This window comes from Colius striatus, chromosome 13 (assembly GCF_028858725.1).
Source record: "Colius striatus isolate bColStr4 chromosome 13, bColStr4.1.hap1, whole genome shotgun sequence".
Classification (NCBI taxonomy): domain Eukaryota; kingdom Metazoa; phylum Chordata; class Aves; order Coliiformes; family Coliidae; genus Colius; species Colius striatus.
This window is the reverse complement of record NC_084771.1, coordinates 960,741-985,038: the sequence shown is the minus strand read 5'-3', so window position 1 is coordinate 985,038 and position 24,298 is coordinate 960,741. Positions and strand designations below refer to the sequence as shown.

General features: G+C 55.0%; 1 protein-coding gene across 2 annotated transcripts in view; it reads left to right on the top strand.

Moving 5' to 3' along the window:
- MID2 (midline 2) overlaps window positions 1–24,298 on the top strand; it is an 88,387-nt gene that overhangs the window by 46,416 nt on the left and 17,673 nt on the right. For both annotated transcript variants that reach the window (XM_062006546.1, XM_062006547.1), the window contains exons 3-4: window positions 16,874–16,969; window positions 22,526–22,633. In XM_062006546.1, the coding sequence (XP_061862530.1) occupies window positions 16,874–16,969; window positions 22,526–22,633 (204 nt within the window). The remainder of the gene's footprint in view (window positions 1–16,873; window positions 16,970–22,525; window positions 22,634–24,298) is intronic.

Here is a 24,298-nt window from a genome sequence, read left to right as displayed (position 1 = left end):
ACTTCTCTGCTGAAGGCAGCTGGAGCATCTCACACGCTGCAGGGGAAAGGGGGTCCCCAAGATCTCCCTGGTAGCAAGCAATAGAACAAGAGGAAACAGCTTCAAGTGTCACCAGGGGAGGTTCAGGCTGGGTCTGAGGAGGAATTTCTTGGCTGCTAGGGCTGTCAGGCATTGGAAGGGGCTGCCCAGGGAGCTGCTGGAGTCACCGTCCCTGGAGGGGTTTCAGAGCCGGGTGGGTGTTGCACTGAGGGCAATGGGCTGGTGGGTGATGGGGCTGGGACAGAGGCTGCACCCCATGGGCTCTTCCAGCTGAAACCATTCCATGACAGAGAAAACTCTGTGCAGGTGTCCCATTACTCAGTGATGGTTTCGGTGACTTTTTGGTGGGTTTACGCACTTTGTTTGCTTTTCCAGCAGCAAAACAGCAGTGAAGGGAAAGAGCAGACAGAAGGAACTCTGCACAAGGAGTTAAAGTCTTCCTGCAGCATAACCCTGCTGAAGTCAGTGCATTTACCCCGAGGCTGAGTTTGTACTGGAGTTGGTCTATCTCAGCATCTCCAGCTCTGGTTTTAACAGTCTCACCGTGGTTTAACATAAGCAACAGATCTGCCAAAATAAGCCCCATCCAAGGCGGTTGTTTGACACGTTGCATCTACTTCCAAGAGAAACCTGAGGCGCTGCATCCTCTTTCCCACCTTGGCAATGCTTGTGCCGTGCTGTGCCATGCCATGCCAGTGGGGCTTGGCTGGGGATTGGGAGCGGGACCCACGTTCCTGTGGCCCCACGGCCGGTGTGGGGAAGGGGACCCCAGGGCACCCTGAGGAGTCACTGTGGGGAGAAAGGCAGGGCAGGTTCCCCATGAAATGTGGAATAGCCCAACTAAACTTGGGGGATCTTGAACATGTCCCTGGGGACTTTCATTTGTTGGTGCCAGGAAAGTGGGAGAAGTTTGTTCAAGGCAGACGAGTCCTGCACGAAGCAGGGATGAGCAAGGAAGTTGCTTGGACAGCAGCAGCCTCCACAGGCTTTACATTTGTGCTTCTGCTTCCCATCCACATTTGTTCTTCCACGAAGGGAGGTGAGGAGGACAGACGTGTGTCACCGTTCCACCTCCCCATTTCCAGGTCAGCCGCAGGGTCTCCGTTTGCTCCAGGGGATGGGGAGCAGCAGATGCCGGAGGGTGCTGAGGGAGAGCTGCAGCCATCCAGGATGAGAAGGAGCCTCAGTGAGGGATAAATCCAGCCCTCAGGAATGTTTGGCTGCCATCTCTTTACAGCCCAGCTGCCCAAACAGTGGCGAGGTTTGGGGATGCCTTTCAAAGCCTGATACTGATGTTTTGTGACAATTAATCTTGCTATTTATATCAGTATAATTAGCCGTGTTATTAATATTATCAAGGCGCCACAGTGCTAATTATATGTCTGCTTAACATGTGCTATCAGTGCTGCTTAAAATCCAATGTAATGCAGCTTGACGTTATCCCTGCCATTAGTGTTGCTTGTTGTGTGCTGTGGAAGATAATTTGATGCCTCTGATCGCTGCGGTACCCACTGGGCAAACTGTGCCCACTCGCCCGAGCTTTGGAGGATGTTGCCACCAAGTGGTACACCTTTCCTAGGGACATTCCCCTGGGAAATCTGCCCCATTTTGGGGGTCCCTGTCCGTCAGGCTCTCCCTCGGAAGAAAGGGAACCCTTGGGGAATCCTGCCCCCCAAAACAAAGTAAGTAGATCTTTGCTGCAAGGTCCGTAGGAGCTTCTTGGGTCTTTTGTCTCCTCCAGCTGCCAAGAGCTTAAATGTTTCAAATTTGAGGTGAAATACAGCTGAAGTGTAAGGAACCTGTCCTTAAGGAGTCTTTTCCACCGTTTACCCTCCAGCACTGTCTGCCAGCAGCTCTTTCTTTCTGTCCCACCAAACAGCTGCCTCAGGAGCGAGTGGCTGCGTAAAGCACAGACCATCCTCCCAACACTGGTCCTTTCCTTGGAGGGACAGGGAGGGCCAACACGGATGCTTGCAGCCAGTGAGGGTTCCAGCTTGCTCCTTCCATTACAGCATTTTGGCACCACCTGCCATTTTTGCAGATCCTCTCCCATTGCTGAAGACAGGGTTTTGTAACTGTAACTACACATCTGTTCCAGGACTACAATAATGGTCTAAATCTCAGGGCAGGTTTCTGATCTCTCCTCTCTGCATCTCCTCAGGTGCTGGAGTGAGGCTTGAGGTCCCTACAGTGCTCGCTGCAAGACCCTGCCAACTTTCCCTGTGTCCTTACCCTGGGCACATCCCAAGTGGCTTTACTGCTTGGGAAGGCAAGTGCTGGGGGAGCCCTGGGGAAACCTTGGGTTTTGTCTCTCTTATAAGCACACATCTTCACCTGGGTGGCCAGGACCTGAGAGCCAAGGTCCCACGGGCATCTCTGTCCCCCCACCCAGGGCCGGCCCATCCGAGCTGCCCACCCAGCTGACTCCTGGAGAAGGTTTTAAACTAAGAGAAATCCTCCAGTACAGGGTCAGGTGAAGATATGCGTTTGATTTCTGATGCTCTCATGCCTGCTGTTCATGCCTCAGCCTGCTCCCCTCCCGCTCTTGCTTCTGCTGCAGAGACGGGGTGGGGGGAGGAGGGAAAGACCCAGGCTTGTGAGCGTGCGCGGGAGTTGGAGCAATGGGGAATTAAAAACCAGCTGCTGGAGCGTTTGATCGTCTTGTTTGATCCTCAGAGCTGGGAGCTGAGTTTTTCAGGGCACGCTGGGAGAGGGAAGGCACCAGATAGGAGGCTCTGTACTTCATTATCGTTGGTTTGCAGCCGTCTCGGTGCCCCTCTCCAGCGTGAGACCCTGAGGGAGGGAGTGGGTGTGGGGGTGGAAGGGTACGAGAAAGTGGGGCAGGAGACAGCTCGAGGCTGGAGGAGTAAATATTTAAACAGCTTTGGTGATGTCTCTGCTGCCCTATGCTGGGGTGGGCTCTGGCCTCTTGCATGCTGGAAAGGAGCTGCCGTGGACAGCTTGTTCTGGTGCTTCTGGCTGCTGGTCTGGGAGGTGCTGAGCCCTGGTCCCTGTCGGCAGGATATGCCCCAGAGTGGGAAGCACCAGTGCGAGGAGGATGAGAGACAAGGCAGGACTAACAAACTGGAGGCAGGATGAGCCGCTTGCAGATGCAGTTTGTGCCTTTTCTTGCTGATTAATGGCTCAGATTGAAATCGTGTTCGGCAGTGCTTTGGCTTGGTAAAGCGAAACTCTGGGCCGTGGTCGTAACACAGGTCAGGCTCCCCTTGTCCCTCGTCATTTGTCATCGACCTGTGATGCTGTATGCTCCTGATCTCTGCAGAATTCAGTACATTTGCTGCAATGATTGGGCATGCAGGAGCTTCAGCTTCGCTTTCAAGCTAATTTTGTATTTGTAATTCAAAGCATCTCTCCCCAGTGTTTAGGCATGGGTTCTACTTCCAATTCATGTTGTGCATTTCGTATTCAGTTTTGGAACAGCTGAATCTAAATATTGATGTTCAGCCCAGGCAGCGAGGAGAGGGTGCAGCAGGAACCTTCCTGGCAGCTCCTCACTCCCCTCTGCTTGAGTTTTGCTAATTTGGTTTGGGAGGTGTGATAGAAGTAAAATGAAGTAATTAGTGACTCTTTGTTAAAGCCCTTATCTGTCTGGTGAAAATGACAAAGCATCTTTTTTTGTTGCTGAATGAAACCAGATGTTCCTGGGAAATGGATGAGGCTGCCATGAATTTCTCTCTAGCACTCTCCTCAACTTTCTCTTGAGTGAGAGCTCATTGGGTTTCATCTCGTCACTTCTGCAACAGGAGCTCAGTTGTTTGTTAAGTGCAAATACGAGTTTGCATGGATTAGAATCACAGAATCACAGAGTGCTTTCAGCTGACAGAGTCCTTTCAGCTCATGGAGTGCAGCCTCTGTCCCAGCCCCATCACCCACCAGCCCATTGCCCTCAGTGCAACACCTACCCAGCTCTGAAACCCCTCCAGGGACGGTGACTCCAGCAGCTCCCTGGGCAGCCCCTTCCAATGCCTGACAGCCCTGGCAGCCAAGAAATTCCTCCTCAGACCCAGCCTGAACCTCCCCTGGGGACACTTAAGGCTGTTTCCTCTTGTTCCAGGGAGAACAGACCTACCCCACCTCGCTGCAGCTTCCTTTCAGGTAGTTGTAGAGGGCTGGAAGACCTTCCCTCAGCCTTCTTTTCTCCAGGCTAAAGAACCCCAGACCCCTCAGCCCTTCCTCACCTGAGACATGCTCCAAATCCTTTCCTGGCTTGGTAGCTGCCTCTGGATCCTCTCCAGCACCTCCATGTTCTCCTTGTAGAGAGGGGCCCAAAACTGGGCACAGTATTGGAGGTGCAGCCTCAGCAAAGCTGAGTCCAAGGCAATGATCATTTCCCTGCTCCTACTGACAACACAGTTCCTGATCCAGGCCAGGATGCCCTTGGCCTTCTTGCCCACCTGGGCACGCTGCTGGCTCATGTTCAACCAACACTGCCAGGTCCCTCTGTGCCTGGCAGCTTCCCAGCCACTCCTCCCCAAGCCTGTAGCCCTGCTGGGGGTTGTTGTGGCCCAAGTGCAGGATCTGGCAAAACTCCTTGTGTTCCAAAACTCCAGATGGCCTCAGGTTGGGTGTTTCAGCTCTTCAGGACAGACCATTCCTTTGGAAACGCCGTCAGACCTTTTGAAACTCAAGCCATGCACCAAGCCTTGTGCTGCAGGAGGCCCATGGGGTGATGTGCTGGCTGCATCACACAGCCACCTCGGCTGTCAGACCCCGTTTCAGATGCTGTTTAAGATGCTGACGAGCTGATAGAGTCCACTGTGGGTTTATCTGCTTGCTTACTGCTCATCTTCCGAAGGAAGGGATCGCAGGCACCGTGCTGCTTACCACTGTCATGAAAATGAAGTAGGCACTAATAACACTTCTCCTCACATAACCCTGTTCTCTGCTTTTAAGGGAGTAAAGTGAGCGAATGACTAATGAAGCTTTCTTGGTTGTGAATCACATGGAGAGCTTCAAGAGGTGAGGAGAAAGGGATGTCTTCAGTCAGAGCAGCTCAGGAAATAACCAGCCAAGCGTTGGACCCTTTAGGTAGAACCCAAATGGTCCATTGACAGGGAAACACTTCTGGGGGAGCTTGCAGCCTGAGGGCTGAGCCCAGGGCGAGGGAGGGCAGGGAGGAAGGAAGACCCTCACTGAGAGCTGGAGCTGGGTTTCTGCCCTGTTTGGAGCTTCAGTTCTCCAAGCCTTTTGAAAAGCTCTTAATCCCTGTCAGCATTGCTGCTCCAGCAACCCATGGCACTGCTTTTGAATGCTGTAGGACCCGGCTCTGGAGGGAGGCTCAGCCCAGGCTGCTGGCCCTGTCCTGCCCGCAGCTCTGGCCCCCTGAAGCCGTTGGGATCCCACTTCACTGGCTGCATTTGTCCCTATGTAGGCTTCCTACAGTTCCTCCTCAAGATCTTCTCCACATGTTGTTCTTCCTCTTAGTCCAAATCTCTTTTAGGGTTTCATGCTCAAGGATATTTAGGATCTTTCCTTTTTTTTCTATAGGAAACTTCAATGGCAAAATTGCTTGTAGATGTTCTTGTACTGTTTGTCCTCTTCTGCCTTCAGTAATTGATCCCAAACTTTAGCAGGGATAAGTTAGCCTCCTGCTACTCTGATGCTCCCAGTGTGCCTCAGATCAGTATTTGTCAGGCTTTTTTATCCTGGAAATCCCATCTCTCACATAGCCTAACCATAGGAATACTCTGAAGAGATCTTCACAGCTACACCATTATCTGCAGCAAGAGTAGCTGACACTATTGCACTGTTTTTAGTGAACCCATGAAGACCCATGTTCACTGCAGTTGGTCTCCACCCACCTCCCTTCCCTTCCCTTCCCTTCCCTTCCCTTCCCTTCCCTTCCCTTCCCTTCCCTTCCCTTCCCTTCCCTTCCCTTCCCTTCCCTTCCCTTCCCTTCCCTTCCCTTCCCTTCCCAGGCAGCCTCTAAGGGCAACTTTTATGTTGTTCTTTGTCTTTGCCTACCATACATTCACATAAATCCTTCAAAGGGTGCATCTTCTGCTCCACCAGTCAATTCTTCCACAAGGATATACATATTTATGGGAACGAAGCTGTGTTGTCTCTCTTTTACACTTTGAAAGGAGTTTTGTTCATTTTGGCTTCAAAGCCAATGGTAACTGGGTACTGCTAGCTACAATCCCACTCCTATTTCATGTCTGACAGCCCTTCCTCAGCTGCAGAACAGAGTGGCTTTGCAGGGTATGTTTTCTCATGGTCTGATCTATTGTCGAGCTGCATTGTTGTTAGCTTTGTCCTCTAGTTATTCCTTTGCATTCAGGAGGGGTCCTCCAGATGCTCAGTGTGTTCTGGTTCCTAATCCTTTCTCGGTGTCTGAGGTCGTTAATCTGCATTATGGGCTGTGATTCGTGGCAAGTCCTTTGAAGTCTCCGAGGGCTGCCCGCCGTGTCGGGTGGCTTTCTGCCCCCTCTGCCTCGTGAGACGCTGCTGGGACCACGTAAGGCTTCCACTGCAGTGGGGTCTCACAGGCCCCAGGAGATCTTGCAGGCCCTGCAACAAGGGGTTTGGTTGCCTCGGGTGTCTTTGAGTATGTCAGGAGAGCCTCGGTCTCTGGTGTGGGGACCTGTGGCAGGATCTCCGGGACGGGAAGGGAGCTTCTTCCCTCACAGCCTCTGGAGACTGATCAATAATCATCAGGCTGTTGCTTTTCTGGTTGAACACTTTTCTGGTTAAAGGAAGCTGTCAGGTTTCTCCTCTCACCACCTGTGTGAGTGGGCAGGGGAGAGGACGGGCGCTTGCTGGCTGGAGCTTCAGTGCCTGGAGGCCGGGCAGAGCTGGAACAGAGAAAGAACCTGGTAAATCCCTTGATTTTGAACGTTCCTACCTTTTTCCAGGTGAAGCATTTTGCAGGGGTATTTTCCTAGCTGTGGCTTGTTAAGAAGGAGGAAGAACTTTGAAATGACCTTAACTTTCCCTGGATTTGAATAGTTTTGGGTGGGTTTGCTCTTCCCGGCCTGGAGTCGCACGTGCTGGAGGCGCTTTTGTCCAAGCCAGTCTCGTTAGAGGAGAGAGGTGCCTCTGGAGCACAGCACGCTCAGCTCTGGGTTGATGTCTCACATCAGGAGAGATTATCTTTTAGTAATGATTTTTTGCATCTCACCATTAACAGTCTGGGAACACTTTGTCCAGCTGTAGAGGTTATGAACTGCTCACGTCCAGTCAACTCATTCCCACCGGCACCTCCCCTCTGTTAGAACTGAAGTAAAACTTTTCATTTCAGTCTGTGGAAAACATTTGTTTTGGCCAAACCTTCCTTTCCACTCTCATCTCAAGCGTGCTGCCCTGTGCGCCATCACAGGGAGGACTTTGAGCAGCACTGCTGAGGCCACCGTGACCCGAAAGGGTGGTAAACGCAGCAAACCCCAGCGAAAACAAAGAGCTGCAGAAAGCTTCAGAAAGGTTTCAAAGTCCCTAGTGCTTGTCCAGGTCTGGTAACACCTCCTCAAGCTATAAATGGGCTCTTTGAGGCTGCTCTTCTGAGGTCTGAAGGGACTCTCCCCTGCAGCTGCCTCCGCATCGCTGTGTCCTGACCGTCAGATGCTCAGGTCTGGAGTCACTTTTGCAGCACAAGAGAGACAAAAACCCACTAGGGCTGAAGGCTGAAGAGTTGGGGCTAAAGAAGCAGGTGGACATTTGCAGTGTGATCTTTCGTTTTTGATTGTCTTTCCTTCATTCTCCTGGTTTTGTAACTGTGAGAGAGTTCAAATGGGATTCTTGTGAGTGGCTCCTTTCTCTGACAGATGGGGCTTCTCTGCGAAGCAGGCGATGCTCAGCTCCCATGGGGACAGCAGAGCTGCTTCCAAAGCTTCTGCTGAGAGGAGCCCTGGGGATTCCTGGGTGAGCCCTGGCTGGGGAGGGTCTGACTGCTGGGGCTGCTGCTGGCTCCGTTAGCACACTGTACCCCACCAGAGATGGGGCAGATGGGGAAGTTTGCTCCCCAACAGCCCTTCCACCCCTGGGCACACACAGCTGCTGCTGGTGCCTGCAGCAACACATCAGAAAATGACCTCTCTGGACCTCCTGGAACTGGTTTGGGAGAAAACTAGAAATTACTCATGAGAGGAAAATTGCTGGGAAAAGGCATCTCTTGGAGCAGAGGAAATCTTCTCCTTCCGCCCTTTTTAAAGGAGTAAGTAAAAGTAGCGGAAGATCAACAAAACAAGCTCAGGACTCACTGGAGTTGAGGCATTTTTACATCAAATGTAGCAAGTTTAGCCAGATGCCTGCAAATCCCATTCTTTTCAGCTGAAAAGCACGCAGGCTGAGCCGGGGACTGAAGTCTGGGAGTGTTTAACTAGGACAGCTCAAACAAGCGGATAACGTCTCGATGGCTTCAGGAATAAAAACTGGCTTGTCACAGGCAGGATGAATTTAATAAAATATTTAAACAATTTTCCACGCTGCTGCGATGACACAGAAAACTGTGATAATGTTCAGCTGGGGAAGAATTGCTTTGAAAAGATTAAAGGCCATAAACACCGAAGGGCCTAAAGAAGCCGCGCGCGTCGCTGCGCGTCGTTGCCGAAGTGCTCGTTAGCTCAGCTCTGTGGTGCCTTGTTAAGCTCCTGTTTGTAGCTGGCTGGGTTTAGGCTGGAAGGGAGGAAGCAGTGGTTCTGGCTCAAGGGCTGTGGCCCAACCTTGACCATAACTTTCCCATCTGTATGCTGCAGACCTGATGATCTTCTAGGTCCCTTCCAACCCTTGAGGTTCTGTGATTTGCTGGTGGAGGCCTCGCACTGTGGGATGGCTTAGGAGGAGGTCTGGTCACTCAGAACAGGGAAGGGTGTTCTCTGGCTTGTTCTCATCCTCCTTCTCCTTTTACCCAGGAGATGGGATCTGCGTGGCTTGCCTGGGAACAGCGTGTTCCTTGTGTGGACGAGTCCCGGCAGCCGCCCGTGCCCTGGCCGCAGGTAGGAGGGCGGCTTGCGCTGAGCACATGCAGGTGTCGGGGCTCTTACAGCATCTTTGCCTGAGGGAGTCTGTGGAAGCAGAGCCTCTGTTTCTGTCAAGTAGCACAGGGACAGAGAGAGCATAGAGGGGAAACTGAGCAGCCAGACAGCAGAACTTGCCAAACAATGCTTCAGCCCCAGCCTGCAACTAATCAGCAGCTTTGGAGGAGTGACAACATTAGACTGCTTCATGTGATCCTTTTCCCCACCTTGAGGGTGGGGCTGGGACAGCTTTGATTTATAGGAGAATTAGCGTGCTCTCCCCACCCTGTTGCTCAGGTTGCCTTTCTGCAGAAGCACTTTGTCATGTTCCCGGGGAAATGAGGCCAAAGAGTGAGTTGCTGTGGGGCAGCAAGTGCGACCCTGCGCTGCTCCTGTTGACACGCAGCTGGTTTTAACCACTCTCCTCTTGTTTCTTTGGTTGAGAAATCAGATGTAACTTAGGAAGGCATCAGCTCTGCCTGTGCGTGTGTGTGTGTGCCACAGTTGAGGATGTGCTTCAGTTGTGTGCTCCGTGGGGATGTGCCACGGCGATGGAGCTATGCCCAGGAGTGGTCCCAGGCCCAGTGGCAGTGGGGCCACACAGAGGTCTGGCTGTTTGCCATGCTCAGAGGAGCTTGCCAAGCTCCAGGAGGAGTGTGGTGGGCTTCAGAAAGACGTGTAGGTGCAATCATGCAGCTGGAGCTGCTGTCCTGGTTGGTAGAGAAGGACTGTCACTGGTAGAGGGAGGGAGGAGAGAGGCTCTGGTAGAGGGGGGAAGGCTCCAGGAAGTGCCTTTTGTGGCCTGGCCCTGGCCCCAAGGCCAGCCACAGATCCATCCATAGCACAGTACGTGTTTGCCAGGGGAATGAGATGTGCTGGCTGGAGTGGGGGGTGTTATTAGTCGTGGGAGAGGCTATGTGTGCCGGCAGCTCCGCAGAGCAGCAGCTGCAGGATGTGGATTCCCCTGCGAGGCGAAAAGCTGCCGTGGCACCGGGGCTGCGCCGGCGGCAGCGCCACGCCGAGCCGAGCGCCCGCGGGAGCGAGAGCGAGACACGGCCTCTGGTTTTAAGCATCTCTTCACTCTGAGTGCAGGATTTTCCATCTGCCTCAGCAGGCACGAGCCACGTCTGTGTGAATCGAGCAGGCCTGCTGGAACTCTCCCTGCGAGCGATGACGGTGCTGTTTCCATCCGCCCTCCCATCCTGCCAAAAGCCAGAGCTCATCTGAAGCTGCAGGAGGAGAGGAATTTCCTGAGAAGGACAAACAAGCCATTCTCATTACCATGTCTTTGCTACTGCAGAGGAGGCTCACCCATTCCCCTGCCTAGGAGCTCCTAAGGAGTGCTGCTTTGTTTTTAGTGGCTGTGGGCTAGTGACGGGGCAGCAGGGCCACCTGGGCAGAGGGTGGCAAAAAGCCCTGGCTGCTATTCTTGCTCTCCTTTGGTCCCTTGGTATACCCAAGGGGAGGAATGGCTGCTCTTGTCTTGTCTTCATTATTAACTCCATTGGTCTGCAGCATCAAATCTCTCACTCGAAGCAATTTGCTGTTGGTGCTTGGTAGCTGCTGTGACTCAGGCGGCTGTACACACACTAATGACCCTTCCTTCCAGCTCCAGATGATGGCTTGTAGCAACCACACACCTGAGCGATGCAGATGGCTTGTGGCCAAGACACAAAGGGACCCTGAAGCCCGTGAACCATAGCAGGGTCTGTTCTGGACCCCTGCCCCACTGCACAGCAGGGGCTGGGGCAGCACTGGGCTGGGAAGCAACTATTTGGGGTCACTAGCCTGGGGTTTGTGGAGCCCTAGACCTGCTGCAGCAACAGCAGCTCTGTACAGGCTCTTTGTCTCCTGTGCTGTGGCTCTTTGCAGCCAGGCACTGGATGCTGAGTCGAAGAGTTTTGTCAGCCACAGCAGGTATTTTGCCTGTATCCTTTCTAATAGGGAAGGATGTCATGTTGGAAATGCTGGTATTTGAGTAAACACATCTGTGGGCAGAAAACTCTCCTCCCTGCCAGGCAGAGCTGCTCTGCTCAGTCCCTTCCTCGGGGTTGCAGCCCCCTCCTGCCCCTCTGGCTGCTGGCACGTGGCTTGGGGCAGGTCGCAGGGGCTGCAGGTCCCTGAGCCAGCTGACCTTTTACCGTTGCTGCTCTCAAACTCCATTCAGGCATGTGATGAGGTGCGTGTGTGTGTGTGTGCTGGGCAAGGAGTGCTGCCCTCCTTACCAGCAGGGCCAGGGAACTGGAACTCAAATGAAGACTTTTACCGTGATGTGTGGCCAGGCCCTGGGGGAGCTGCTGAGAAAATCACCTGCAGCAGGGACGCCCAGAGCAGTAGAAACAACAGCAATCACATGAAGAGTTAAAAACCCCTTACTGTCTGCTTAGGTGATGGGTTTGGAGAAGCCTGGCTACCTCCTCTGTAGGAAATGCATTTCTCATTTGGAGGGAGCCTGGCAAGAGAGGCCCCTGGCAGCCTTTCCTGAGGAACAGAGTGCTTGAGGGGAGGTGTCAGGGAGGTCCCTGCCTGGCAGAACAGCCTGGGCAGTGTGGAGGGTTTCCACTCTGCTTCCACGCTCCAACAGGTTGTATTTAGCTCACAGCTACCTGGGAAATCTCTTGTTTTGGAGATGTGAGGACATTGGATTGCCTGCTGGGCAAGCATCTGAGCCCCCTGTCCCTCCTTCAGTGATGGACTTGCATCCTCTGTGGCGAGAAGCTCCAGATGTTACAAGCCAGCAGCTGAAGGGGTGCCTGTTAGACACTGCTAGAAGGAAAAAGGAACCCCTGCATGAGACAGCTGCCTGCAAGAGCCAGGCACTGCCTTGCTGCGCACCGTGCCACTGCAGGAGAACTGCACCGAGCCTGTGGGGCCTGGTCAGGAGCTTTGGAAACCTGGTGGGAAACAAACCAAGCTCAAATCCTCGTGGCCTCCAGGGTCAGCAATGTCCTTTCCTCATCCTTTGCAGAGGTGGAGGAGTCAGGAGCCCTGCAGTCGTGCCAAAAGGTGAAGGGAGGAAGCCACACGTGAGCCCTGCAGCAGAGCTGCTGTGGGAAGGAGTAAAGAACGTGTTGCTGCTTTGGTGGTTTGAGCCCATTTCAGCACAGGTTCACCTGCTCTCATGAGGCTGTTTTGGGAGCATCCAGCAATGAAACGCTGGGGCCCTGGCCCGGGGTGGATGTGAAGCATCTGCAGCACTCATGGGCACGGGGAGAGACAGCATCAGGAACGCAGCATGTCCTGGGACCTCTCCTGAGGGTGACAGGAGGGCTTTACTGCTCAGGAACGGCCCAGGCCAAGCACTGGGTGTAGCTCAGGCCAAAAAAGGGTGCTGAAGAATTGCTGATAAGATGCAAATCCAGCATGTGCTAATTAGGCAGTGGGACAACAAGCAGCATCACATTTTACATGCGGTGCCTTGTTTACTTGGGTTTTTCTTCTTTGCTTTTTTTCTCTCATAAATTTCAGTTCCCAAGGAGACACTGGATGCAGCGTGTGCCAACACAGTCTGTGTTGGAAGCTGTGTGGAGGAGCACTACCTGCCCTCCCTCTGCACCCATGTCCCTGCTCAGCCCAGCAAAGCCAGCTCTCTGGGCTCCAGGCTGGTTCCTTCCTCTCTTTTATCTCATTGCACATGGGAGCACAGCCACAGAAATGGTGGATTCCCCCAATCAAGAGCAAGATCCAGCTCCAGGTCTCACTGGGCTGAGATACCTCGGTGCTTGCTCTGTGTGGAGTGAAGGGGGTGAGGCAGGAACCCCCCAGGACACAGCTTGAGCACCACACTCTGGGGCAGAACGAGTGATTCCCACCGCAGGGCCCGTGGTGGCACTCAGGTGGATGTGGCAGGGAGCCCTGTGCCGTGGCACGCTTACCGCCGTGTCCCCTGCACCCCCAGCCACCAGCCCTGCTGCCCACCGGGGAGCTGCTTCCCGTGCCAGCACCAGGCTCACAGTAGGAAGAGCTGGTCGGGGTTGAAACCTGGTTAGATCATCAGGGTTTAAACCTGATAAACAGATCCTGTACTGCTCTTAATTTCCCTGTCTGGGAGGAAGGTGTTGCAAGTTGTCTTTGCAGTGCACTGAATTGCTTCCTCAGGTACATCCTTGGCTGTCAGACGAATGCTTCCCCTTAGTCCCCGTCCCCCTCCGTGCAGGTGATGGGCTGGTGGGGAACTGCCAGAGCCCCTTCCCAGCTCAGGGCTCCTGCTCCACGCTGCCTTCAGTAACCTCCTCAGAACCTCACCATAACAAATGGCTCCATTTCTAGGTCATCTGTGCCAGTCGGGGTCCTGCAGGCTCCGAGAGCTGGCAGCTTATTTCAGCTTTCGCTCCGTACGTTTTGCTGCAAAGCGACTTCAGATGCGTTAACGCCGGGAGCCGCTCGGCAGCTCAGCCGTGTCCCTGTCACTTGTCCTATTGTCTGGGGAAGTTCTTTTGGCAAAGGCAGGCAGCTGACTCGCTGATTGTATTTCCCCTCTTTCTACTGGGGGCAGGGAATTGATTCTAAACATCATCCCAGGAGATGTGTCGCTGCCAGGAGTGAGTGGCGAGTGGGCTGCAGGCTGAGTCCTGCCCCTGCCCATCAGGGAGGGCAGTGGAGCGGGAGCATCCCGTGTGTGTGTGTCTGTTTGGGGAGCGGGAGCATCCCGTGTGTGTGTGTCCGTTTGGGGAGCGGGAGCATCCCGTGTGTGTGTGTCTGTTTGGGGAGGGGGAGCATCCCGTGTGTGTGTGTCCGTTTGGGGAGGGGGATCTCATTAATATTTACAAGTATCTCACTGGTGGGTGTCAGGAGCTTGGGGCAGCACTTTCTCTCTGTTGTATCCAGTGGCAGGACAAGGGGTGATGGGATGAAGCTGCAACACAAACAGTTCCATTGAAACACAAGGGAAAACTGTTTGAGTGTTTGAGTGAGGGAGCCCTGGCCCAGGCTGCCCAGGGAGGGTGTGGAGGCTCCTGCTCTGGAGCTCTTCAGACCCCCCTGGACACGTTCCAGTGTGAGCTGATCTAGGTGGGAGCTACTTTGGCAGGGGTGTTGGACTGGATGGTCTCTGAAGGTCCCTTCCAACCCCCACCGTTCTGGGATTCCATGACTCAGGTGTGCTTTGTTTGTGGTACGTGGAGGGAGCAGAGCAGGGACCTGCTCCTGTGATTGAAAGCAATTATAAATGAAAAAGGGCAATGAAAAAAGCCATAAATACATCACTGAAAGTAATCACTCTGCAGTTTTGGTTGTCTTTGCATGAGGATAAGTGTGGGAAGCCAGTCCTGCAGCAGGGCTGAGGCAGCAGGGCAGGCGCTGCTGAGCCCTGTCCTGCCAGAGCAGCGCTGGGGCTGCTGCAAGTGAATGTCTGCACAGAGCAGCAGCAGCAGCAGCAAAAGCCTCCACACCACCTTGGCACTCCCCAGTCAAAGGCTCTCCCCAGCTGCAGGGCTCTCCAGATTTTTCTGCCCCAGGGGTTCCCACTGAGGCTCATGTGGCTCAGAGCCCGTGGGAGCCAGGCCCCCTCCCATGCTCCGTTCCGACCAGGCCTGTGTGATGCTCCTGAGCAGCTCCATGGGGACACTTCCCCTGGAAGCCTGCTGGGACCACAGGCTCTGCTCCCAGTCCTCACCTGGTTCAAACCACAGCATTGAGCACATTTCCCAGTGCAGACCAGCTTCCAGACTGGTGGGTGAGGTGGGAGCTGCCATGGAGCAGCAGGGTCACGTCTCACAAAGCACAGTGAACCAGGAGGAAGTCTAATAGTTATCATTCCTAAAGCTGTCTTGAACACCCCCAGCCTCGATGCCTTCTGCAAGCAGGAATGGAGAAATCCATATTTAGTTCAACTGCTTGTTTGATCTTGGAGAACATGGAAAATGTTGCTCGTTGTGCAGGTAACTAAACACTCCTCCCTGCCCCGAGGTTTGCATCACCCAGGCCCTGTCATCTCACTGAGCATCAGTGGCTCAAGCTCAAGGACATAATGGTGTTTCCTTTTTACCTCTTCCTCACTTCTCTCCCCAGTTGTATTCTGTATTTCAGGCCAGAAGGTGACTGTTTGGGGAAATTCCGAGCACGTTACAATGCAATTAAAAAGCAACCCCTATAATTGCTGTAATTTATATATACCTGCAAATCAACCAGCTGGTGCAATCGAAGCTCCCAGCGCCTTTGGGCAAATCAAACAGAAGGAAATGCTTCCATCTGCATTCTCACAGGGGCTTGCAGCAGCCTGAGCTGTGTGTCCCCCCTCGGCCCAGGAGCTGCCTCGGCATCACCGCGTGCGGGACGGCGCGGGGAGCGCTCAGGGTGGGCAGGAGTGATGCTGACCCCAGGAAAACTTGGGATGCTGACGATGTGTTTTAGACTCGTGTGCTTCAAAGCATGTACCTGGAGCTCAGCTGTGCTGCCAGCCCTCTATCAACGGCCCTGGAACATGAAAGCAGCTCAGCTGCAGTTTCAAAGCTGCAACTTCAGTGCAGCTGAGCTGGGGATGAGCAGGATAATTAGCAAGTTAAATGTTCAATGCTTTGCTCAAATTATCTTTAACAATATTGAGCTGTAAGGAGAGAGGGTGGCAGCATCTGTTAGCAGCTGGCTTGTTTCATTACCAATACAGCCTTGTTGTGCAAGGCCCTTCCCACTTAATGAAGGCACCCTGGGGTTTATTTCATCCTTCCAGCCTGTTTCTGGGTGTTCTGCTTCACTCACCATTGGCTAGCCACTTGCAGGGCTGCAAACGAGCTCGCAGTGCTTTGGGAGCCAGTGGTTTCTCAGGAATGAACGCTTTGGCCTGTGTTTCATGACTGTGATTCAAGGTCTCCCTGGCTACCCAGCCCTCAGATCCCACTGTGCAGAGAGGGGTCGTGTTTGTGCGCCCTGCTGGAGCCTCGAGGAGGGCCTCGGGCTGCAGTTTCTAGCTGAGGACGAGTAAAATACCACTGAGCTCCTCTTCCAGCCCTGAAGTTTGAAATATTAATAGGGTATCATTCTCCTGACAAGCATTGCAACAGGTAGCGAGCACTTGGTTATCACAGCCCTCTCCTGGGAGCCTGTAATCTCCCACATGGGCAGAGGATGCGAGCAGGCAGGTGTCCTGAGTCAGAACCAGCCTTTATGCTCATCCAGAAAGGTGGGATGTGGCGTGAGAAGCATGGTGGGCAGCAGCGAGAGCCTGGCAGGAGCTGGGGAGGGTTTTGTCCCTGCTGCCTGGTGCTCTGGGCAAGCTGTGCCCATGACTCAGTCCGGAGCTGCCGCCTCGCTCTCGCTGCCTGTGCCAGTGTTGCTCCAACAGAGAGGGTCTGCAAAGGAGAGAAGTCCCTCTGCAGTGGTTTAACAGGGCTGTTTGGCTTCCTTACCACGTGCAGTACAGAGCTGAGGATGAACTTAGCCGTGCTGGCTTCTTTCCTGCTGGGAGCGTGGGGAGCAGCACGTTTTGTCTCTCGCCTTGTCAGAGGGTTCAGCAACAGCCAGTGGTTTGAGGACACTGTTGGGAAACGTGGATACCCCTCGTGTTTGTGCAGCTGCCCGTAACGCTTCCCAGGGAACACAGGAGGAACTGGGCTTTGCTGCAGGAGCACAGCCCAGCCCAGCATCTGCAGCCATGTCCTGAGGAGCAGCAAAGGGCAGACATCCCCATTGCCCCACACAGTCCCCTCTGGCCGGTCACCTCCCCGGAACCACCGCGGTGCCGAGCTCGGCGGCTTCCCCATCCTGGGCCAAGCGCTCACACAACCCACCAGCGTGGGCAGGAGCCACCAGGAAGCCCAAGAGTGGGTGGCAGCTGCTAATGGGGGAACAAACAGGGACAGTCCTTCAGCTTTGCTCATCTTTTTGTGTCCTTTTCTCTTTCTTCTCTCCCATTCCTGGACTCGCAGCAAACTCTGGAGACAAATCTCACCAACCTGGTTAAACGCAACAGTGAACTGGAGAACCAGATGGCCAAGCTGATCCAGATCTGCCAGCAAGTGGAGGTTGGTGAGAGCAAGCAGGGGACTGGGGGGTGATGGGGAAGGGTCGCTGGGAAGCTCTGGGCCCGAGTGATGGGGTGAATGGCATCGCTGCCGTGTCCTTTCCCAGGGACAGGGGGGAGGGGGGAGGCTGGATTGTTTCAGAGAGTTCAGCCCCTAAATGCTGGAGGACCTGGGGACAGTCCCCAGGGGTCTGAAGGAGAGGGTGGCATGACTGGGAGGTTCAGGGCCAGCCTCCCACTGAGGCAGCGTGGAGAGGGGCACTCGTCCCCAGCTGGGTCATTGTGTCCATCCCTTTATGACAGCAGCATCCCTGTGCAGGGCAGGGCTGTTCCCAGCCTTTCCTGGTTTGCAGTGACTTCTTCCCCACTTCCCTTCCTCCTTCCAAACACATGCACTTTGCTTCCCTGCATCCTTCCTGCTGTCAGAGACAGCGATTACAATCTCTCCTGCCTGAGCTCTGAATTCTGTAGCAGAATAGCAACATTCAGGCTTAAACCAGCAGCAAGCAGGAAGGGCTTTGTGTAGGGGATTACAGAAGCGTCGGAGGAGGAGAGGAGTTCACCTTTAATCCTGCTGAAGAAAGGGACTCTCCTGACCTTGCTGCTCTGACCACTTGATCTGCAAAACTCCTTGTGTTCCCCATGTGCAACCAGGCACCTTCTGTTTGCCTCTCCAGGGACAGAGCTGGTGCGAGGGGAGAGCGGCAGTGCTCCTGTGGAAAGCGGTCGGGAGGAGGAGGGTGGTTAATGCCTGGCCGTTGTTTCCACCAACACATACCAATTAATGGCAAATTAATTTGCTGCTTTGTTTGCTGAGGTGATACAGGGAGAATGGCTGTCGCAGTTAATTGCACCTTAATGGGCTATTGATTTTTCTGGTCGCTAAATGAAGCGGCAGTTCCCTAAACCAGCACCTTTCCAGAGAGCAAAACCAGCAGGCGGCTGCCGGGATCGCTGCTGTGCACTGGGGGCAGTTTGCCAGAGCCTGAGCAAACATCATAGAATCACAGAATGGTGGGGTTGGAAGGAACCTTTAGAGATCATCCAGTCCAACCCCCCTGCAGAAGCAGGGTCACCTAGATCAGGTCACACAGGAACGTGTCCAGGCAGGTCTTGAAGACCTCCAAGGAAGGAGCCTCCACACCCCTTCTGGGCAGCCTGGGCCAGGGCTCCCTCACTGAAACACTGAAAGAGTAGAGAGGGAGAAGAACCTCCCTTGACATGCTGCCCACACTCTTCTTGATGCCCCCAGGCTGCCATTGTCTTCTTGCCCATCAGGCCACGTTGCTGGCTCATATTTAGCTTATTACCACCCAGCACTCCCAGGTCTCTCTCTGCAGAGCTGCTCTCCAGCAGGTCACCCCCAGCCTGGCCTGGTGCAGGGGGTTGTTCCTTCCCAGCTGCAGGACTCTGCACTTGTCCTTGTTGAACCTCAGCAGGTTCCTCTGTACCCAACTCTCCAGTCGGTCGAGATCCCACTGAATGGCAGCACAGCCTCTGGGGAATCAGCCAGTGCTCCCAGTTTGGTGCCAGCAGGGAACTCACTGAGGGTCCCTCTGTCCCCTCATCCAGGTGCTTGATGAAGATGTTGAACCAGACTGGCCGCAGAACCCATCCCTGTGGAACTCCACTGGCCACAGGCCTCCAACTCAACTCTGTGCCACTGATCCCCACCCTCTGGGCTCTGTCATTCAGCCAGCTCTCCATCCACCTCACTGTCCACTCATCCAGCCCACACTGCCTGAGCTTTCTGATGAGGGTGTTGTGGGAGACAGTGTCCAAAGCCTTGCTGAACTCTAGGTAGATGACATCCACTGCTCTCCCCTCATCCAGCCAGCTGGTTATGCACTCATAGGAGGATATCATGGCTATTTGCTTCATTGTGTGAGCCCTGCAGCTTCCCCAGGCTGCCTCCTGGGCCAGGCAGCTGGTGGGATGCTGCCTAGAGCTGTTTGGCCAGGGATCTGCAGCTGGTTCCTCCCCATCTGCATCTCGGAGAGCAGCAGGCTCACCAGCCAGGGACATGCTGCCTGACCCTGAGTTCCCTGCAGGAACCATTGCTGTTGTGTTCTTTGCTCACTGAATAAGGTCCTTGTTGCTGTCCTGATGATCTGGAGAGAGGAGAGTGCAGACAGCCTTGCTGAGGATGCCAGCGGTGCCACGTGCGCTGCCAGCAGCCGCGAGCCAGCACAGCTCAGTGCACGAGGAGGGAGGAGCTGGGGTGTGCTCGGAGCTGCCACGTGAAATAAGGAGCAGAAAAACGGCAGCTGAGTCTCGTGGCACTGCTGGCCTCCCCAGGAGTGCTGGTGCCTGTCACTGGCGTGGTCCTGCTGCTCTCTCTAGCAGTGCCTCATGGTGGGGAGAGTGGGTTTTGTCTCTGCCGTAGGAAGGGCTTTTGTCAGAGTTGTCTCTCCCCCAGGGTCAAGTGAATTTGGAGTGAGCAGGGTAAACTGGATAGCAAATGGACATCTTGCAGGCATAGAAGGAGCCAGAACATCCTTCCAGAGGCCAGGTGTTGGTCACCAGCATTCACTGCTCCTGTAGGACACACTTTGGCCCCAAGACCACAGCAGGGTTGGAGCAGGGATGCACCTGGGTGTGCCGGGGCGGTGGGATGTCCTTCCAAACCTCCTCTGAATTCAGTTCCAGCGTGTTGATGAGCTGACCTGTGGTGAATTGCAAGCTATTTGGTATTTCTTTCTGGTCCTGTAAGTTTCAGGCCTCTAGGCTGTTGTTTCCTACATAGCTTAGGAGTGTTCAGCTTTGACAGTCGTTCTGCTTAAAACAACAGTTGAAATACATTTCTGAGCCGTACTAAATAAGCAGTCCTGCCCTTCAGAGAGCACATTGAAGTGTGAAGCAGAAACTCTCTCTGCCCTTCCCTGCTTCCCCAGGAGGCTGAACATGGGGAGTTCCTTTTGAGCACTTTGTGGACATCACATTGAGGCTGCACACGTGTGACCCCCAAACTCCTCTGCCCATAGAATCACAGCATGGTGGGGGTTGGAAGGGTCCTTTAGAGCTCATCCAACCCAACTCCCTGCCAAAGCAGCTCCCACCTAGATCAGGGCACACAGGAACGTGTCCAGGGGCATCTGGAAACCTCCAGAGCAGGAGCCTCCACACCCTCCCTGGGCAGCCTGGGCCAGGGCTCCCTCACTCAAACACTGACACAGTTTCTCCTTATGTTTCAATGGAACTTTTGTGTTGCAGCTTCATCCCATCACCCCTTGTCCTGCCACTGGATGCAACAGAGAGAAAGTGCTGCCCCAAGCTCCTGACACCCACCAGTGAGAGATTTGGAGCTATGAATGAGCTCCCCCCTCAGTCTCCTCTTCTCCAGCCTGAACAGCCCCAGGGCCCGCAGCCTTTCCTCAGAAGGAAGATGCTCCAGTCCCCTGAGCATCTGGGTGTCCCTGCACTGGCCTCTCTGCAGCAGTTCCCTGTCCCTCTGCAGCTGGGGAGCCCACAACTGGGCACAGGACTCCAGCTGAGGCCTCAGCAGATGTGGCAGAGCAGAGGGGGAGCAGAAGCTCCCTGGCCCTGCTGCACACACTCTGCTGGATGCCCCCAGGCTGCCATTGGCTTCTTGCCCACGAGGCCACGTTGCTGCTCATGGGCAGTTTTACCCAGCACTCCCAGCTCTTTCTGTGCAGAGCTGCTCTCCATCGAGCAGTGTCCAGTGTCAGTCTCACACAATGGCACAGGGAGCTGTGCCAGCAGCAGCCCCAGAGGCAGCCAGAGGCAGCCCAGGGCAGGACAGAGCAGAGCAGCCAGGTGTCCCCATTGGCCTCACAAGGAGCAAGTTCCTTCTGCCTGGCACAAGGGAGGCTGGTGCTGAGAAAGGGCCACGGGAGCACATCCTGGGGCAGTGGTGGGAACATGGATCTCAGAAAGCAGGTACCAGCCCCACAGCAGCTGAGCTTGTGAAACACCAGGGTGGGTGGCAGAGATGATCCCAGCTCTACCCACAGAGGTGCTGCCCACACAGCCGCCGTGTGCAGGGGGGTTGGTGGCTCGGTGCCAGCGCTGGCACGGCTGCCGTGAGCCCATTGTTGGTTTTGGGGATGGCAGCACTGTGGGGGCAGGATGGGGGTCCTCTGCTCCATCTCAGGGCTGGTTGCTGCTGCCTGGCTGTGGGGGTGGAGGTTTGTCTGTGTGTGAATTCACACCTCGGGCTGTGATGTTGTTCCTCATCCCTCCGCGAGCTGCAACGCCGGCTCTGCCCACCTTTGAGTTTTACCATTTGCTGTTGGCTGCAGGTCTGTATTGTCCCTAGCACATTTCCCCACACATTGCTTTTCCTCCCCTTCTCACGTCTACAAGCCCTCCCCCATGCCCAGCTTTCCTGCTGTCAGTCACAGCACCCACTGAGTCTTCACTCCCAAACGCAGCACATACCTGGGAACTAGTTCATCCTAAGAAGAAGTGGTGTGGCCAGTGCCCAGCTGTGCCCACGCCAGGACTTTTGCCAGCAGATCTGTGTGAGGTGGGGATCCTGGCCTGGAAAAGCTCCTTTTTGGACAGGAGGCAGCTGGGGACTTCAGCTTTGGACTTCAGTAGCTTACTGTGGCTTTGTCTGCCTTCGGCCTCCCAGGGCATGAGCGGGCTGGGCTGCGGATTTCTTGTGCTGGGGAAGTTGCTGCCACTGCCCAGATTGCTGCAGGCTCCAAACCCCGGGTCTGATTCTCCTCTCTGCTCCCTGGCAGCAGATTTGGAAGATCATCCACTGTTTTTTCTCAGGAGGGTTATCTTTGCAGACCATCAGCTGTCTCCCACTTCACCGTTGCATAATCTGCTGGCCGGGTTTAAAAACAGATCTTGTATGAAATGTGTTCAACCCTGAGTTGCCTTCAGACCATTTCACATAGCTTTGAGAGTATAAAATGAAGAAAATCTGTTTCTGCCCTCTAGTACATTGTTCAATTGCAAGGATAGGGCTCAATTTCCCTTCTATTAAACGTCCCTCCTTTCCTGCCTGCCCCCCAAGGGCGCTGATGTTTCCTGGGGACAGGGGACTGAACCTCTGCCCGTGCTCTTGCTGCACTCTTTCAGCTGTAGAATAGATACAGAAATCTGTGTATTTGAAACCTGAAAAGGAGAGTCCAACAGGGATTAATTTGCTTAAAACAAGCAGGAATAGTGCAGCTTTTCTTTTTCATAGAGAGAAGCCACCGTTTCCTTCTGCCTCCTGGGGCTGACGCTGTGCTCACCTCTGCTCCTTCCCCCCGTGTCCCCCCTGTGCTGCCCCTGCTGCCTGCACGGTGTCCTGCTGCCTTCTCTGCCCCTCATCTTGCCTCAGCCAAAGAACAGTGGCTTAGTAGCCTGGGCTGATGAGGGGTTACTGGTCCAAGGGTGAGGAGGCTGTTTTGAGGAGCACTTTCCAGAGCAAAGCTTCAGAATCCATCACCAAGGAGTCCAGGCCAAGCAGAGCAGCTGCCTGTGCTGCGCTCCCCTGCTCGCAGCAGCCGGCCCTTCCTGGCCCTTCCCTGCTTTCCCCAGAAGCCTCGAGAGCCAGGCAGGCTCCTGAGCCTGGGCTTCTGCTGTTCCTGGCCAGGTGAACACAGCCATGCACGAGGCCAAGCTGATGGAGGAGTGTGACGAGCTGATGGAGATCATCCGCCAGCGCAAGCAGGTCATCGCTGTCAAGATCAAGGAGACAAAGGTAAGGAGGTCCTGTCCTGTGCCCAGAGGAGGTGGCTGCTGCAGGGTCTGCCCTGGAGGGGGTGGCTGCTGCAGGGTCTGCCCTGGAGTAGGTGGCTGCTGCAGGGTCTGCCCTGGAGGGGGTGGCTGCTGCAGGGTCTGCCCTGGAGTAGGTGGCTGCTGCAGGGTCTGCCCTGGAGTAGGTGGCTGCTGCAGGGTCTGCCCTGGAGGAGGTGGCTGCTGCAGGGTCTGCCCTTCCTCCCCAGGCACAGCCCCGTGGTTCAGCAGCCCGTGCTGCTGGGCTGTCCCAGCCATGTGCCTGGCCATGCCTGGGAAGGAATTGTGTTGTGCAGCCCTCGGTGCACACAGCTGCATCTCCCTGTGCCCCACATGGCATGAGGCGGGTGTCCCTGATGCCCCTGCTGTCACTGCCCCTCACTGTCACTGCCCCTCACTGCCACTGTCCCTGCTGCCACTGTCCCTGCTGCCACTATCCCTCACTGCCACTGTCCCTGCTGGCACTATCCCTTGCTGCTGCTGCCCCTTGCTGTCACTGCCCCTTGCTGTCACTGTCCCTCATTGCCACTGTCCCTGCTGTCACTACCCCTTGCTGTCACTGTCCCTCACTGCCACTGTCCTGCTGTCACTACCCCTTGCTGTCACTGTCCCTCACTGCCACTGTCCTTCACTGCCACTGTCCTGCTGTCACTGCCCCTTGCTGTCACTGTCCCTCACTGCCACTGTCCCTGCTGCCACTGTCCCTTACTGCTGCTGTCCCTTGCTGTCACTGCCCCTTGCTGTCACTGTCCCTCACTGCCACTGTCCCTGCTGCCACTATCCCTCACTACCACTGTCCCTGCTGCCACTGTCCCTTGCTGCTGCTGTCCGTTGCTGTCACTGCCCCTTACTGTCACTGTCCCTCACTGCCATTGTCCCTGCTGCCACTGTCCCTTGCTGTCACTGTCCCTCACTGCCACTGTCCCTGCTGCCACTATCCCTCACTGCCACTGTCCCTGCTGCCACTGTCCCTTGCTGCTGCTGTCCCTTGCTGTCACTGTCCCTGCTGCCACTGTCCCTTGCTGCTGCTGTCCCTTGCTGTCACTACCCCTTACTGTCACTGTCCCTCACTGCCACTGTCCCTCGCTGCTGCTGTCCCTCACTGCCACTGCCCCCAGGGCTCTTCGTTGAGGACAGGGCATGTGCTGGAAGTGGCCAGAGGAGGGAAGGAGCATGCATTAGCATGACAGATGGGTGCAGTTGTCTGGATGGGTCCAGGCAGCTTCCTCAGGGCTCTTCTGACACCGCCATGCTAATATAATAACGTAGGATGAATATTGAAGGGCCGCCCGAGCCCTGCACTGCAGACAGAGAAGTGGCTCCACGCTCTGCATTGCAGCACAGCCGGTGAGCCTGTTCTTTGGGGGGTGTCTGGGCCCTTCCTGCAGCAGCCCCAGCTGTCTGGGCTCTTCTGTGCGCTGGGGAGCAGCCGCAGCTCTGAGCGGTGCCCAGCTGAGCCCTGAGCCGGATCCTGCGCTAGGGCCCATCCCAGTGCCAGGGAGCAGCGTGGCCCCAGGTACAGGTGTGTTTGATCAGGGCTGGGAGTGAGGTGCCAGACAGAGAGCTGCCAGCACCAGCCTGGCACACCGTGTGTGAGAGGGGAGCTTTGAAGCACCTGCTTCCACCCCAG